The sequence below is a fragment of the Elephantulus edwardii genome, unplaced genomic scaffold, assembly GCF_000299155.1.
Source record: "Elephantulus edwardii isolate Elephantulus edwardi_28Jun2011 unplaced genomic scaffold, EleEdw1.0 scaffold00162, whole genome shotgun sequence".
NCBI lineage: Eukaryota > Metazoa > Chordata > Mammalia > Macroscelidea > Macroscelididae > Elephantulus > Elephantulus edwardii.
Window position 1 is genome coordinate 236,253 of NW_006399912.1, and position 15,479 is coordinate 251,731.

The 15,479-nt window shown below is 46.8% G+C and overlaps 1 protein-coding gene across 1 annotated transcript in view; it reads right to left on the bottom strand.

Annotated features, from left to right (window-relative positions):
- CLEC16A (C-type lectin domain family 16, member A) overlaps nt 1-15,479 on the bottom strand; it is a 262,635-nt gene that overhangs the window by 132,229 nt on the left and 114,927 nt on the right. The window contains exons 17-18 of the mRNA XM_006895232.1: nt 12,015-12,065; nt 7,303-7,431 (exon numbers count right to left, since the gene is read on the bottom strand). Coding sequence (XP_006895294.1) covers nt 7,303-7,431; nt 12,015-12,065 — 180 coding nt within the window. The remainder of the gene's footprint in view (nt 1-7,302; nt 7,432-12,014; nt 12,066-15,479) is intronic.

Below are 15,479 nucleotides of genomic sequence, written 5' to 3' on the forward strand. Positions count from 1 at the left end.
ATATAAATATATAATAAAATGTTATATATGAAAAAGAATGTTTCATATATAAAATATACCTATGAACTACAATGATCTATAAAACAGAATTTGAAGGGGGGGAAACCAACGACAAGCCCACTGCTGTCGAGCCATTTCTGACTTACAGCTACACTACAGGACGAGCTGACGTGCCCAACATCCGGGGCTGTAGATCTTTACAGAAGCAGACAGCCACCTCTTTCTCCTGCAGAGGAGCTGGAAATATCGAGACTCCTAGCTGATTCCCCCACTGGGTTTGTGGGAGGCTTTTTGCCTGGAAGGAACCTGTCTTAGAAGTGCCCATCTTTCTTCAGTGGAGCCTTTGGTGAATCTGAACCAACAGAGAAGCACACCACCTTTGGGTTAACTGCACAACCCTCTTACCGCTTATGCCACCAGAGCTCCCTGGGCTTGGGCAACCCATACACATTTCCCAAGCCTTGCTCCCTCTTCCCTTGGCACATGTGCAAGCTGCTTAGTTTAGGCGACAGCCACTGAGGTTAGATGCCCACCAAGCCTGTGGAAATGGCCACGAAAGTCAGTCCCTAAAAGAGTGCTGGAGCAGTTTAGAATGGGCACAACCCATAAGGAAAGCAATCTGGGGATTGTAGACAGTCACAAAAATGCTCATACCCTTTGAACCAGAAACTCCGCTTCTGGGAACTTATCCTAAAGAAACAACCCAAAACAAAGAAAACACTGTATTTATGAAGCTCTTCATTACAGTTTAGTTAAAAATAACATAATACTGGAAGCAACCAAAATGACTACAAGCAAGTAGTCACAGATAAAACTACATGAAAAACTACTAGTTATTAACACTGTATCTGTGCAATATGGGGAAGTTCCTATGCTACGTTGTTGTTGTTGTTGTACCATAGAGTCTGAACCGATCCATAGCTGATCCTCCAGCAGGTTTTCAGAGGCAGTTAATTGCAGGGGAGGAGATTACCCATCCTTCACCTGCAGAGCAGCTGGTGGTCTCAAACTGTGTGCCTTCAGGATTGCAGCACAGTTTCTTGCCAATAGGCTACCAGCACTCTCTATGATGAAAAGATAAAAAAACAGGGTTGGAGTTGGGAGACCAAGACTATGAGCATTCTCTGCAACCAAGAGATGTGTTGGCAAACAAGGATCTGGAGGGGACACCACAACTGCCCACGTCTGTTTACAGTGACAAAATCTTGGGGATTCTTTTTCCTCTACTTTGGAAATGTTATGAGGCATAATTTTGTTTTCTCCAATGCATACTACACATCTAGAAACTAAAGCAAAACATCCCATTTCCTCCAGGTCAATAGTGATAAACACAAAAAGCTAATTATATTTTTTACAAGGGAACAGGGGAAAAGAATATAGTGGGAAAAAGAACCTCATGCAGACACATTGATTTCATAATGGCTTCTGAGATCACGAGATAAAACAGGCTGGTTTGGGATTTGATTTGTTGTTGCCACATACCATCTAGTCCACTATGACTCACAATGACCCTACAAACAACAGATGTAAACCAGGCCCTGACCTGTGGCATCCTCACCATTTCCTAGATACTTGAGTCCATTTTTAAAATCATTGTGTCAATCCGTCCTATTGAAGGTCTTCCTCACCTAGCTGACCCGCCACCTTCTCAAGTACGAGCTCTTTCTCCAAGAACCGGACCCTCCTGACATGTGCCCAAAGTATGTGAGACTAAGCCTCACCATCTTTGCTTCCAAGGTACACCCTGGTCACACTTTGTTCTTTCAGCAGTCCGTGGTATATTAAGTACTCTTCTCCAACATCCTAACTTAAAAGCTTGATTCTTCATCTGTTCTTAATCATTGTCCAGATGCATAGCAAGTAACTGAAAAGACCATGGCTTGGATCAAGTGCACCTTAGTCTTTAAACTGACATCTTTGCTCCTCAGCATTTGGAGAGGTCGTTAGAACAGGAGATTTTCCCAGGGTGATACATCTTTTGATTTCTTGAGTGCTGGTATCACGGTTTTGGTCTGTGGATCCAAGTTAAGATGAAATCATTGATTGCTTCAATCTCTTCTCTATTGGGATGTTGTTGTCTATTGGTGCAGTGGTGAAGATTTTCGTTTTCCTGATGTTGAGATGTAATCCAAATTGAAGGCTGCAGTCTTGGATCATCTGCAGCAAGTGCTTCAAGTTCTCCTCACTTTTAGCAAGCAAGGTTGTGTCATCTGCATAACACAAGTTATTGATGAGCCTTCCCACGTCCTGATGTCACATTTTTCTTCTTCGTGGGATTCGAGAATTCTCCCAAAACTGTTCCTAAATCCCTTCTAGCTAGCATTACACTGGGGGAGGGGCGTTAGTTCATTAAGACCCTATTTCTTTCTCACCTAAGATGCTAGAATATCCCACCATTTGCAGCCAGCAATTCCCAAGCCTGTGCCAGGCACTGGGCTTACATCACATCCACACTCCCATGTCCACTGGCAACAGCTGTGAGGTAGGACACAGGAAGCCGAGGCTCGGGAGGCCGAGCAGCTCATTCAAGGTCACGCAGCTGGAGTTGGAGCTCGATCTACGGCTGGCCTGGCTCATGAGCGAGCATTTTCTTAACTGCTTTCCTCAACCTCCCTTACACATGGGTGAGTCCAGGCCAAGCCTAACGTTCTGTGCTTGAACATTCTTAGCAGATTCCAAAGGCTCCAGAGAGCTTCATTTCAATGTAAACGTCCCGTCTCACCGGCATGGCTGAGTGGCACTCTTGCTATTTTGGACTAATCTGGTTTTTACTCATTGCTCTATCCACACACTGCTCTAATCCTGGCATCCCAGAAAACTTTCAACAAGCATGTCCAACAAAAGAATGGTGTGATTTACAAAATGCCAGAGAGAGAACAAGACATCGCTGCCCGTTTTCTCTGTCTAGCTTGCCCGCCTGCCCACCCTCCTCCAGCCTCTCTCCCCGCTCCCTTTCCCCCTCATTCCATTCCAGGTCTCTGCTTCTCTTTCTCACATTGGCCTCTGCACCTGTCAGCAAAGCTCTTCCTTTAACTAAATGCACAGCTGACTCCTCACCTCCACAGACTGGCTTTTCCTCACTCTTGTTATTATGTGCTGTTGAGCCAACTCTGACTCACCATGACCCCATGAACAACAGATCTGAACTCTGTCATGTGCCATCCTCACAAGTTCTGACACACTCGAGGCCACTGCGGCAGTTATTGCAGCAATCACTGGGTCAATCCATCTGGCTGAGGGTCTTCCTCTTTTTTGCCAACCCTCTACCTTTCCAAGCATAATGCCCCTCTCCAAAGAATAGTCTCTCTCAGCAACATGCCCAAAGGATATGAAATGAAGCTTTATCATCTTTGCCTCTAAGGAGCACGGCGGCCACACTTTTTCCAAGACATATTTGTTTGTTCTTTTGGCAATCCACAGAATATTCAGTACTCTTCTCCAATATTACAGCTCACAGGCATCAATGCTTCTGCCATCCGTATTCACTGTCAAGCTCTCAGATGCATAGCAAGTGATTAAAAAGACCATGGCCTGAATCGGACACACCGTAGTCTTCAAACTAACATCATTAACTCATCAGTAACTTAGAGAGGTCCCTGACTGCAGACTTTCCTAGTCCCTGATCTCCTGACTGCTAGCACCAAGGGTGTTGACTGTGGTGTAAGATGAAGTTGTTGACCCTAAAGTATGCACATGGTTTGCTCTTGACTAACCACCCAACCGGGCCATGAGTATAGATCTTACAGTCAAGAAAACTAGATCAAGAAGTTCTATTCAGTCCCACATGGTGTTGCCATGAATCGGGCCACATGCAACTGCAATGGGCTTGGCATGGCTGGAGCAGCGCTAAAGCAGGAGTGCTCCTTTGCCATGTTGCCATGTTTTTCTTTATAGATTTTACTTGTTGCTCCTTAAGTCATGTTACATGCAGGAAACAGGTACTTTTTGCCTTGCTTACTTCTCCACCTCCAGGTGGAGAAGCACCTGGGCCTGGCATGTAACAAGAATCCAGCAGCTCTCTGGTGAATGTATGCGTAAACCTTCTACACATTAGGCATGATACACTAGTAAGGGCTCGTTGAATTTCTCTGACAGCTCCTTGAGGAGTATCAAGTGTGGGGATTGTTTTTTTAATTTTATTATTGTTTGTGTGTACCATCAAATCAGATCTGACCAGTACAGGAGGAGATTGCCCCTCCTTCTCCAGCAGAGCATCTGGTGGATTAGAACCAAGTACCTCTGGGATTGCAGTGCAGTTTCCTGCCACTAGGCCACCAGAGCTTCCTAAATGTGGGGATTTTGTGAAGACGCAGTATCCTAAATGTTAAAACAAATGGACTAGGTAGGGGCATGAAGGGAGAGAACAACTCCAAATAAAAAAATCAGCAATTGACAATGAGGAGATTTTTCCCACCATCAAAGAAGCAAGAAAATGTAACTCATCCTTCAGGACTAGAGCAACAGCCAGAGCAGCTGAAGCAGAGGACCAGGGAGCCAACGTGTGGTGGAGCTTCCTTGGGACTGTTCCCTCCCCACAGACAGAACTAGAGCTAAGTGAAGCACCTTAAGCCACTGAATTCTGTATTAATCTGGATTCTACTATTGACCTTTTAATTTAAAAAACAATCAAGCAAACAACAACAAAAAAACCCCACACCAAAACAACTCTGAATCCAAAGGATGAAATGGAATGTTCTTAGGATACAAGCAAAAATCTTGAAGCTAACCATGTAAGCCCTCAATCACTGGCTAAATAATTTTTATGCTTCCTTCAGGTCAGACTCTAAGCACACTGCTGTGTTCTGATTTCTGAAAGGGGCTAAGCTTCCGCCTGACTCCTGCCTTTCCACAGGAGTTGGATCGGGGTGAGAAGCTACAACTCCCCTTCAGAAACTTAAAGTCTTAAGTGGAAGCACTTCTAAGATGGATGGTTCTACTTAGAAGGTGCCTACCTGCTTTTCTTGTCTCTAATCCTTGATATAAGAGTTGTGTTTATGAACTTGTAAGACAGAGGGAAGTCCAATGAGAAACCCCAGGGGAGCCGAGGGGAACGACAGGAGCTCTGGATAGGGTTCGGTCAGCAATATGGGCCATGGGGGTGAACAGCTACCCTGCACTAGCATCTAACAGGGACACAATGACCAAGGAGTAGAAGCAGAAGACCATCAGGGACTTGCCAATGGTCTTTCCATTCAGCCCCCATGGGCAATCAAGGAAGACACTGTGTGCTGTTGTATGATGAAGAGACATCGGATTAGACATGTGGTGGGAAGCACCAAAGCCAGGCCAGCTCCCTCTGCCACCAGGCTGATCACCTCTGCATGGGGTTTTTCTGTTTCCCTCTTGTGGGTCAGGACTGCCTGCTCCTATTCCCCAGAAGACTGTCAGGAGGCAGAGCTCAAGGTCAATGGCCAAGGTCCTCAGGCCCCAAGTTCTTGAGCACCAGCAACCCTCGGGTCTCATCACTTTCCAGTCAGGCTCCCTCAGTGGTTTCGGGGATGGTCACTCCTGAGAGGGGCCAGAAAGTGCCTGGTCTCTCTGGGCCTTTGCCTGCACCAGCTGCCTAGATCACTCCTGTCTTCTAACTTAAGAATCCATCCCTGCAGCGCCTTCCTAGCTGGCATTAGGGACATGACACCCATACTGCTTTAGTAAAACAAGATAACTGACCTTACCATACTCCTCTCTCATCCTCTAGACTGACTGACTGGGCTGTTATTCTGAAGCCCTGGTGTGCAGCATCAAGCAGGGCTTTACGAGGAAGGCAGCGGTGGGAGGCAGTGCACCAGAGAGGCTAAAAGTCTAGGCTCTGGAGCCAGAGTTATGGTCGAATCCGTACAGCTGCTTACTAGCTGGGTAACTGAACAAATCCCTTCACCTCTCTGTGCCTCAGGGAACAGCAGCAGTGCCGATCGTCTAGGGCGGCTACGAGGATAAAATGAGTACACCCACGTAAAGGACCAATACGAATACTCACTTTGTCACAAACGATAAATGTGATTGTCAGATTCAGTGTGAAGAAGACCCAGAAAGTCCCAAACCAGGACGAAGGCTGCCTGTGGTGCAGGGTAGCAGGTCTCCAGGCCTCCTGGCTCAGGGGCTGTGCAGGTCTGAGGCTGGCCTTCCCTGGCATAGGATGCTGTAGCCTGGTGGGTGTGCAGCTTCACTATAATTGAGGAGATTCCCTCCGAGAGCACCTCTCGGGCCAGCCAGAGACTCAGGGTTAGTGTGCAGCACTAAGGAGTCACTGTCATGACAGACAGCTGTCAGGCGCAGTCCTCTATGGGTGCCGATACCGGGAGCGTCCAGTGCAAACACTGCCACCCACAGGCGGAACCACGTGCCCAGCTGACACAATGAGGGAAGGCACCTGAGACTTGGACAAGGCGGGTCCTGTGGTGAGGTTTATGGGTTTTTTTCAGTCAGGAATGTGGGCTGACATAAAACGCATGGGTCTGACTTCCTGTGTGACCCCCCGGCCTCTGAAACAGAGTCCTAGCAGGATGGGGCAGAGGAAGGCCACAGAATCATCTCATCTGAGGCAGACACAGCACATCACCCCTGCTCGCTAAAAGCCCGAGGAGTCCAGGCCTCTGCCACTCTGGGTGTACATAGATTAACTCAGAGGAACACAGGCTGACAAGGAGAGCCGACTGCAAGGAAGTCCTCTAAATAATCCATTAATATTCTGTCTCCAGGGAATGATTTTCTAGGAAAAGGTTCTGATGCTTTCTAAGAAAGAAACTGTGATCTTACAAGGGCAATAAAATACCATGAACAGCTTTGCCCAGACGGCTTCCTAGAGCACCTGCTTCAGAAAAGCCATGTGCTGATAACGGAAGCGCACTGTGTGGTGGGTTCTGAGAACAACTGCACTCTCCACGGACCTCCTCAGTGGGCACCGCAGCCACTCCCCCCCCCCCCCCCCCCCGCGTGTGCCTGATCCCTTAACAGCACTCATCTCCCGGGGGTCCAGGCCACATCTGAGCTAAGACATCACATCCAGCTCACTTGCATCGCACTCACGTGGCTTGAGGGCCTCCCCCACACCTCCTTTTCACAGAAGCCCAGCTTGCTGGCTTCCTCTCAGAGCTCAGGAGTGGGTGCTGTGTTCTGCACCCAGAGAGACAGCCTGCCTGCAGGAAATGCAATTCCAACCCTTGTGCTGCAAAGGGAAGGGTTCTAGGAAGTTATGTCTGAAGGGTGCAGAGGGAGTGGTCAACACAGCACTCACTATCTGAACTTGTGCTGGAGTGGCCTCGGGGACAGGGTCCCTGAAGAGGACAGGCCAAGCTCACTCACCCGTCGGGTCTTCTCCACGTCACCGCATGGCAGGCGCTTCACGAAGTCGATGCCTGTCAGTGGCGTGCCCGTCGGGGGCAGCAGGATGGAGGCGTCCATCATGAGGTACTCCACATTCATGGGCTTCATCTAGGAGCGAGACAGAGAAGGAAGGACAGAGCAGGCATCAGTGAACCAGTGACTGCGGTCTGGATGCAGACGATGCATGAGGGGACACCTCAAGATAGGCAGGTTTGCAAACCACATTAACTTCTGTTTTCTCTAAACGGCAGATTCTTCCCTGGAGTGAAAAGCTATGCCTTCTCACCTCAGCCCTCACCCTGGCAAGGACCGCGGGGCTTGTCAAGAAGGCTGGTCTGTATCTAGGAGAGAGCCTGTCTCGCCGTCTAATGACTGCTGACTACAGGGCAAGCTGGGAGTTAGAGGCCTGTGTACAGGCTCTTGGTCAATCCTTCCCACAACACCAGATGTTTCCAATTTGCTGGTGAGAAACCTGAGGCTCAGAAGTTTAGAGATGGATCAGAGACACAAGCCCAGGCCAGCCTTGCTCTATATCCCCACGTTGTTCCATACGCACAACACGTCCCCCTCTGTCCTCCGTCTGTTCACGTCCTGCAGTGATTGATAACACGTATTATGAATTCTATAATACATCCATTTGCTGAGCATGCTCTACGGGCACTGCCAGGCTGACCCCACTTCCTGGACCGCTGGGACTTGTGCTGCCCCGAGAGGGACACTGCACTCAGGAAAGGAAGGGCACATGCCATGGTGACCAGGTCATCTGAGCAGAGCTATCTGCTCTTTGCACACAGCCATCCATAACCACTAAGCAGCATGATGACATGGCTTTCCCACCATGGGCTCTTCTCCGCCACATGACAAATGACTGAATGTGCACGTGCTATTCCTCACCTGCTTATTCAAATCAACAAAGTTCTGGTGGCTGAGCGGTACGGACCTGCTTGCTAACATGAAGGTATGTGGTCTGAATGCATCAGCTGCTCTGTGGGAGAAAGCTGGGCAATCACCTCATGTGATTACTGCCTCTGAAAACCTGCTGAAGTCTCAGCTATGGCACTACACAAAGGTGAAGTTTCTACAGAATTTTTTTTTCTTAAACATGATGATCTTTTTTGTTATCTCCCTTTCAATCAGAAAGTGAATCTCACTAATATCTGTCTCCTATACCCTCCTGTTACAGAAAGTTAATGGAGTGAGCAGGTGGGATGCGGAAAGGCCCAGATGACCAGACTCTGTGAACGGCCAGGGAGCCAAGGAGCCACTGGGGTCATCCACTTGTCTTTTCTTTTGACATTTCAAGAATTTTCTTTAAAAGGCTTGAAGCCCACCAACCCAGTCCCCTGTAGTCCAGAGAGGTTGAAGTTCCTGCCTTGCCAGTCTGCTGGGCTCCTTACACTTTCTGCAGTGCACAGGAGACATCAGGGCAAAAGTCAAGGCCTGGTGTGACAGCAGCACCCAAGGGCCCATGCCTACTTCCTTTCCAGACTGGGCATCAGAGCTGGAGGCCGGGGAAGCACCCCCTTTGCATTTGTCTGGAGAGCAGGGCCATGTGTGTGACACAAAGTACTGATTCACACAGAAGACAAACACACACAACCAGGAAGGTTGTCTCGGCTAGGGGAGAGGGAGGAAAGGTGCATTTGTTGTGCAGAGATTCTCAATCAGGCTCCTGTCTGGGTGTTTTGCACTCAGGCTGGGCAGCTCCAGGGAGTGATCTACATTCAGAGATGAAGAAAACCAAGGCTCAGCACTGAAGTAACCTGCCAGAGGTTGCACAGCTAGTGAGCAACAAAATCAGAGACTGAGTAGAGGCTAAGACCTTGTGCTTTTCTGAAGAGTCAAGTGTCATGAGCCCAAACAGGAAAGCAACTATGGAGAAGGACGCTGTCGAGGTGCTCACAGGGGGGACAGAATGGAAAGTGAATGTCTAGTCCACCTCACTCTAATGGTCTGAAGACAGAGACACTCTCCTGGGAACCAGACACATGACAGGTGGTCTATACAACTGATACTGGCAGCCTCTCGTCAACACAAGGACTGAGCAGGGGCTCCTTGGAGAAGAATGAGGCCAATTTACACTTGCTCCCTGGAAAAGCTCTGTGGAAGTTACACGTATGCCACGAGCAAGCATGTGCTAAGGCTGGCTGTTCACAGACCCTCGGTGAAGGGGCTGGGAAGCCGGGAGCCACTCAGCACTCTGCCCATTCTTGTCTTTGTGACACTTCACCAATGGAGGCTTATCCTCAACTTCCTGAATCACTTCACTCTGGGGACTAATGTCCATGAGAAGGACCATTTATTATCGGCTGAGCGAGTGTCTCCTCAGGTGCTCGAGATGCAGGGACTAAAGTACAGAGAAAGCGCTGTCCTCTGACCCAATGGTTTCCTACACCTCAGCCCGCTGTGCTGTGGATTCCAGGAGCGCTCACTGCCACGGAATCTGTTTCCATTCACAGATGATGCTCCAGCAGGTTTCTGAGGCTGTAAATTGCATAAGAAGACACTGCCCATCTTCAGTCCCTGGAGCTACTGGAGGATTTGAACTTCGAAAGCAGCACAGCCTTCGGGTCAGCAGCACAAATCCCTAGGGACCAAGAAACCAGAGCTCCCTGAAAGAGTGAGAGGGGACTCACACACAAGGGAGGCAGGGGGTTGAGCACAGACCAGCTCAGAGTTGGAATGTGCCACTGCCAGGCAGATCTGGGATCTCTCCTGGTCTTCCCTGACTCATTAAAAGATGGATGGTAACAACAGCTATTTCCACTGGGCTGTGGTAAGAATGAAGAGATTTAATACATATACTTTATACAGATGGCACAGAGCAGGTACTAAATGAAAACAAACAAAAAAGTCTTTCTGTTAGCAAGCACTAACCTCTGGTAAGGGTGATGGAAAAAATTTGTAAATGGTAACAGTGAGAGCTGAACATGATGAACAAGAATAGTTACTAACTTGTACATGTCAAAGGTGCTGAAATGTTGTATAAAACAGTGTAACCACTAGGGATGGTGGTGACAGTTGGGCAACATGAACAAACAGAGAGTGGGGCTAGCTGAAGACCATGACGAACAGCATAAAGTCACCAACTTGTACATGTGAAAAGTGTTGAAATAATGGTGCAGCCACAAAGGAAAGCAGTTTGGGGCTTCCTGAGAAAGTTGGGAATAGAAATATCATTGGATTCAGCAATCCCATTAGTAGATGTATTCCAAAGAAATCAGTGATGACACAAACTAACACAATCATACACACGTTTATTGCAGCACTATTCCAACACCTACCAAAGAGCGGGAATCAACTCAAGTGTTCATCAGTGGACAAGTGGCGGGAAAACCATGGTACATTCACGCAATGGCGTACCAGACATCACTAAAACACTCCCCACTTTGTGTAGTATTATACAACATGAATGACTACAGAACAAATTATGCTGAGTAGACCATGTCAGTCACAAAATGATAATTATGGTATAAGACCACTGTTAGGAAAATTAAGCAAAGGGCTACTCATAGACAGGATCCCACTAGCAGGGATGAAGAGGGGAATAAAAATTACTAAATAGTTCAGATGACTGGAAAGAAAGGCAATATATAATAAGGTATTGATTGCTGTGGTTGCGGGCTGTCGAGTTGGCTGATCCCCTCAACGGGTTTTCTGAGGCTGTAAATTGCACACGAGAAAGCTCATCTTTCTCCTTGGGAGCAACTGGTGGACTTGAATCTCATGCTTTTGGGTTGGCAGCGCAACTTCTTACCACTAAGCCACCAGCACTTCCATGGAGGCTGACTAGACACTGTAACTAATTAATAGCTGATTAATGTTATTTTTTTTAAAGTCTATGGAAAATGTTATGAAAACACTAATACGATTTACAAACCTTCACTCAAATAAAAAAGAAAATGCATACAATCTCAAAAATAAAGTAATAAAAAGAAATTGTGTGGTATTCCTTTTAAACAAAAGTGCTAAAACGGCAAATGTTCTCTTATATTCTTATTTCCTGTCTTTCTAAAGACATCATTAGAATTGGGACAAAGAACAAAACATCACTACGGACTGGATATTAGATAATAAACTCAAGCTCATTCCTATTGCGTTGGAACTGAAGCACAGCTGACCCTCCAGTGGGTTTTCAGAGGCTGTAAATCTCATGGGAGAAGACAGCTCATCTTTCTCCCACTGAGCAGCAGGAGGATTCGAACCACCTGCCTTTGGGTTGGCAGCATAACTCCTTACCCAGTAGGCCACTAGGGTGTGGTATTAGTGACACTTCTTTAAAGTAATCCTAAGGATATCAAAGAGAATATTGTTGGTCTTCAGGGAAATACTCTGACATGCTTAAGGATGAAGGCTTATCATGGCTGAAGTTTATCCTCAACTAGTTTAGAGGGTTAAAAAAGTGCTGACACACACACAAAAAAATTAAAAGAAGAATCCAGTAAAAATATGATTCATATGAAAACAAATCTTTCTGGCTCATCTCATGGTGTAGCTCAACCTGGGACAACGAGTGGATTTAGCTGCAGCCTCTGCAGTGGTCAAGACAAACAGGCAACATGCTAACTAGGTTCACTTCCCACCAGTGTTTGCCACTTGGTCAGAAAGCCCGGAGTCAGAAGCGACCTCTCTGCCTGACAGGGCGGGCTGAACAGGCTGCGGGCACCCGCGAGCACTGGCCAGAAACTCACCGTCATGCTCCTGTATTCATCTTCAAACATGTCCAGAAAAATTTCCTCTCCCTAGAAAATGAAAAGAAAAATATTATTCATATTTTTCTTCTTACAAACAAGAAAGTATTATAAACTCCAGTTTGCAGCTTTTTAGAGCCATCTGTTTCTCATTAGCAAGTTCTCGTAAATCACCAGGAAGTGAGACACACACGTGAACACATGAAAAACCAATACTACTCAATGTCCTCCTCACTTTTTTTCCTTTAAGCATGTAGAATTGTTTTTTTCTATCAAAGAAATAAATTAAAAATAACAAAAGTAAAAAAAAAAAATAACAAAAGTAACACTACATGTAATTAGAATCTGGAAAAGGTTATTTCAAGTGTTTAATATCACCAATTTGTCTGAAATGGTTCAAAATGGTAAAACCCAGCTAAGTCACCCTGGTTAAAGTCGGGAGTCCCACACCTCTCAGAAGAAGAGAATCTCAGTAAAGAAGCTTAACAGGAAAATGATGCAGCTTGTCCTCTTGATTTCTGCTCCTTCAGGATCTGTCATTCCTCAGGGCCATGGCTGCCTAGGAGGTCCCCTCAGAACAGGTGGGGGGTAAGAACCTGGCTCCAAGGCACATAAAACCAAAATAGTTGCCTTTGAGTCAACTACGCCTCCTGGTGCCCCACTGTGTGTCACAGGAGAACTGTGGTCCAGAGAGTTTTCAATGAACGGCTGTGATTTTATCATCAGGCCTTTGAGTGCTTAACTGTTAGTGCCACTTGGGGACTCTTTGAGACACATAAACCCAGGTCCAAATCCAAGGTCCACCCTACAGAGCCTATTGCTGTTTTGCTGTTAGCCCATGTCTGCTGGGTCACTGTGAAGAAGGTGAGGTATGTTAATGAACAGAAAGTGGGGAGCATGGAGCCTGCCACGCAGCTGAGGCTGGCTGGGTAAACACATGCATGCTCACAAACAGACAGGAGCACAGCTATGGCCAGAGGACAGAGTCCATTCAATGTGTGGCACCTTATCAGGACTGTCCTTGTCTCTCTCCTAAGTCCTGAAAGAGCCAAAATAAAGGGCAGGAGGGAGAAAGAGTGGAATCGTTTTTCTGGTTGTCAGAACTACAGCTAAGCTTGAATATGCTTGCACAGTACGGGTACCACCAGAGAATGTGACAACCTCTAAAAGCGTCCAATAGATTCTGAGACTTTCCACTTACAGTGTAAACTTCCAATAGATTCTGAGACTTTCTACTTATAGTGTAAACTTCCCAGAGAGAAAAAAAAAAACCAAAACTGGGCTAGGAATAAGGAATTCAAATTCAAATAGAGCACATTTCTCATCATCTGTTAATGAAAAAATAAAGTCTTTCTGGGGAAATCTATCTATACATCTTTATGTTTTGGTTTTTTTTTGTTTGTTTGTTTTTTGCTTTTTTTACCAACGGATAGTCAATTTATTAAAATAGTTGATTTAGGCATCTGCAATGGTGACTTCAACCTCTACTCCAGGCTCAGTGCTGATGGAGGTGATCTGCTTGCCAATCTCAGAAGGACTGTGTAAGTCAATGAGTCGCTTGTGGATCCTCATCTGGAAACGATCCCAGGTCCTGGAACCTTCCCCACAAGGAGTCTTCCTTGTAGTGATTCAGAGTCTTGGTAGGCATCCTGACCGGTCCCTTCACCTTCAGGTTCTTCTCCTTTGCGCCTCTGATCAAGTCGGCACACACCTTCTCCAGGGATTTTACGTTGAGGCTGGTTAGGGTAATCCTAATTCGGTGAATGGCCACTTCCGGTTCCACAGGCGTCTTTCCGGTGTCCTTAAAAGCCATGGCTGCGGCGCGGCTTCCTGACCGACTTGTTCCCCGGAGAGAGCGAACAGCGGTGAGTCAGGAGCAGGAGTGGGAGAACACAGCGTCTTTCTTAGAGAGCTACATCTTTATGTTTTATGCAATCCAAGAGTTTTCTGTTATTAGGTGCTGACAAGTCAGTTCTGACTCACACTGGCCCTATGTACAATGGAAGGAAACACTGCCTGGCCTTGCAACAACTTCACAATTGTTATGTTTGAACGCAACATCACACACATGCTATGAACTTGCTAGGGGGGAAATAAACTTGGAGTTAGAGGTCGAAAGATGCCAAAGCAACTGTGAGGGCTCTGCATTCTTCCCAGCTTCGCTGAAGGAGATCCGTTCTCACTGGCAGCCTGGTGGGGCCCTGTGAGCTGTGGAAGTGTTTCCATTCTCATCAGGGAATGTCTACTGTGCTCCAGCTGGTCATGGCCATCGGAGCCTGGCAGGTGGATTTCCATATTATATGACCTGGTTTTATTTCCAAGAACACTGCTAATAATGGACAAGTCACTTAAAAAGGTTCTTGCAAAGAAACTTCAGCTTGAAGAGAATACACATAAAGGAAGCACAGGTGACCAAGAAAAGAGAGCAGAGCCCACACGTTTCCTCCTTTTGCTCTCAGGGGCCTGCGGGAGCCAAACTGGAGGAAGACTACCACCACCAGGACCCAATACACAGGCCAAGAGAGGGGAAAACTAAGAAGTCTATTTGGAATCTGGATGAATCCATTCTAGGTAAGAAATAAAGAGCTTTGCCTGAGGAGAATAGCCTGGGAGCAAAACAAAACCAACACGATTGCTGTTGTGATGTGTCATCAAGTTGCCTGCAACTCAGAGAGACACTATCTACATTAGCTTTGAAGCGTGCCCTGTCCTGAGCCAATCTCATCATCTCCAGCAGATCCACGCTCATTTCTCCAGTCACTGAGTCAATCCATCTTATACAGGTTCTTCATCTCCTGTGCTGTTCCTCCACTCTTCCAAGCATAATATCCTTCTCCAAGGACTGGTCCCTCCTGGCCACATACCCAAAGTATGTCAAAAACCTAGCATGCAGGGAGTAGCTTCACCCTCTCCAGGACAGATCTGTTTGTTCTCCTGGCTATTTACAGTATGTTCAACACTTCTTCAGCACCACAACTCAAAGGCATTGATCCTTCTTCTATCATCCCAAGTTGTTATCCAGCTCTCTGATACAAGTAATTGCAAAGACCATGGCCTGGATCAGGTGCACCTTGGTTTCCAGACTGAAATCACTGCTCTTCAGTACTCTAGAGAGGCCCCTGGCAGCAGACTTTCCCAATGCAACTCATGTTCTGATTTTCTGACTGCTGGTGCCAAAAGTGTTTATTAAGGAACCAAGCAAGCTGATGTTGTTAACAATCTCAAGCTCTTCCCCATCTATCATGAAGGTGCCAACTGACTCAGTGGTGAAAATCTTTCTTTTCTTGATGTTGACCCTTCAATCCATATTGAAGGCTGCACTCCTTGACCTTCTGCAGCAAGCGCGTTAAGTCCTCCTCAGTTTCAGTAAGCTAGGTTGTGTCACTTACATAATGCATATTGTTGGAGAGTCTTCCTCCAATCCTGATGCCATATTCCTCCTCAGCCTCTTGGATTATCTGTTCC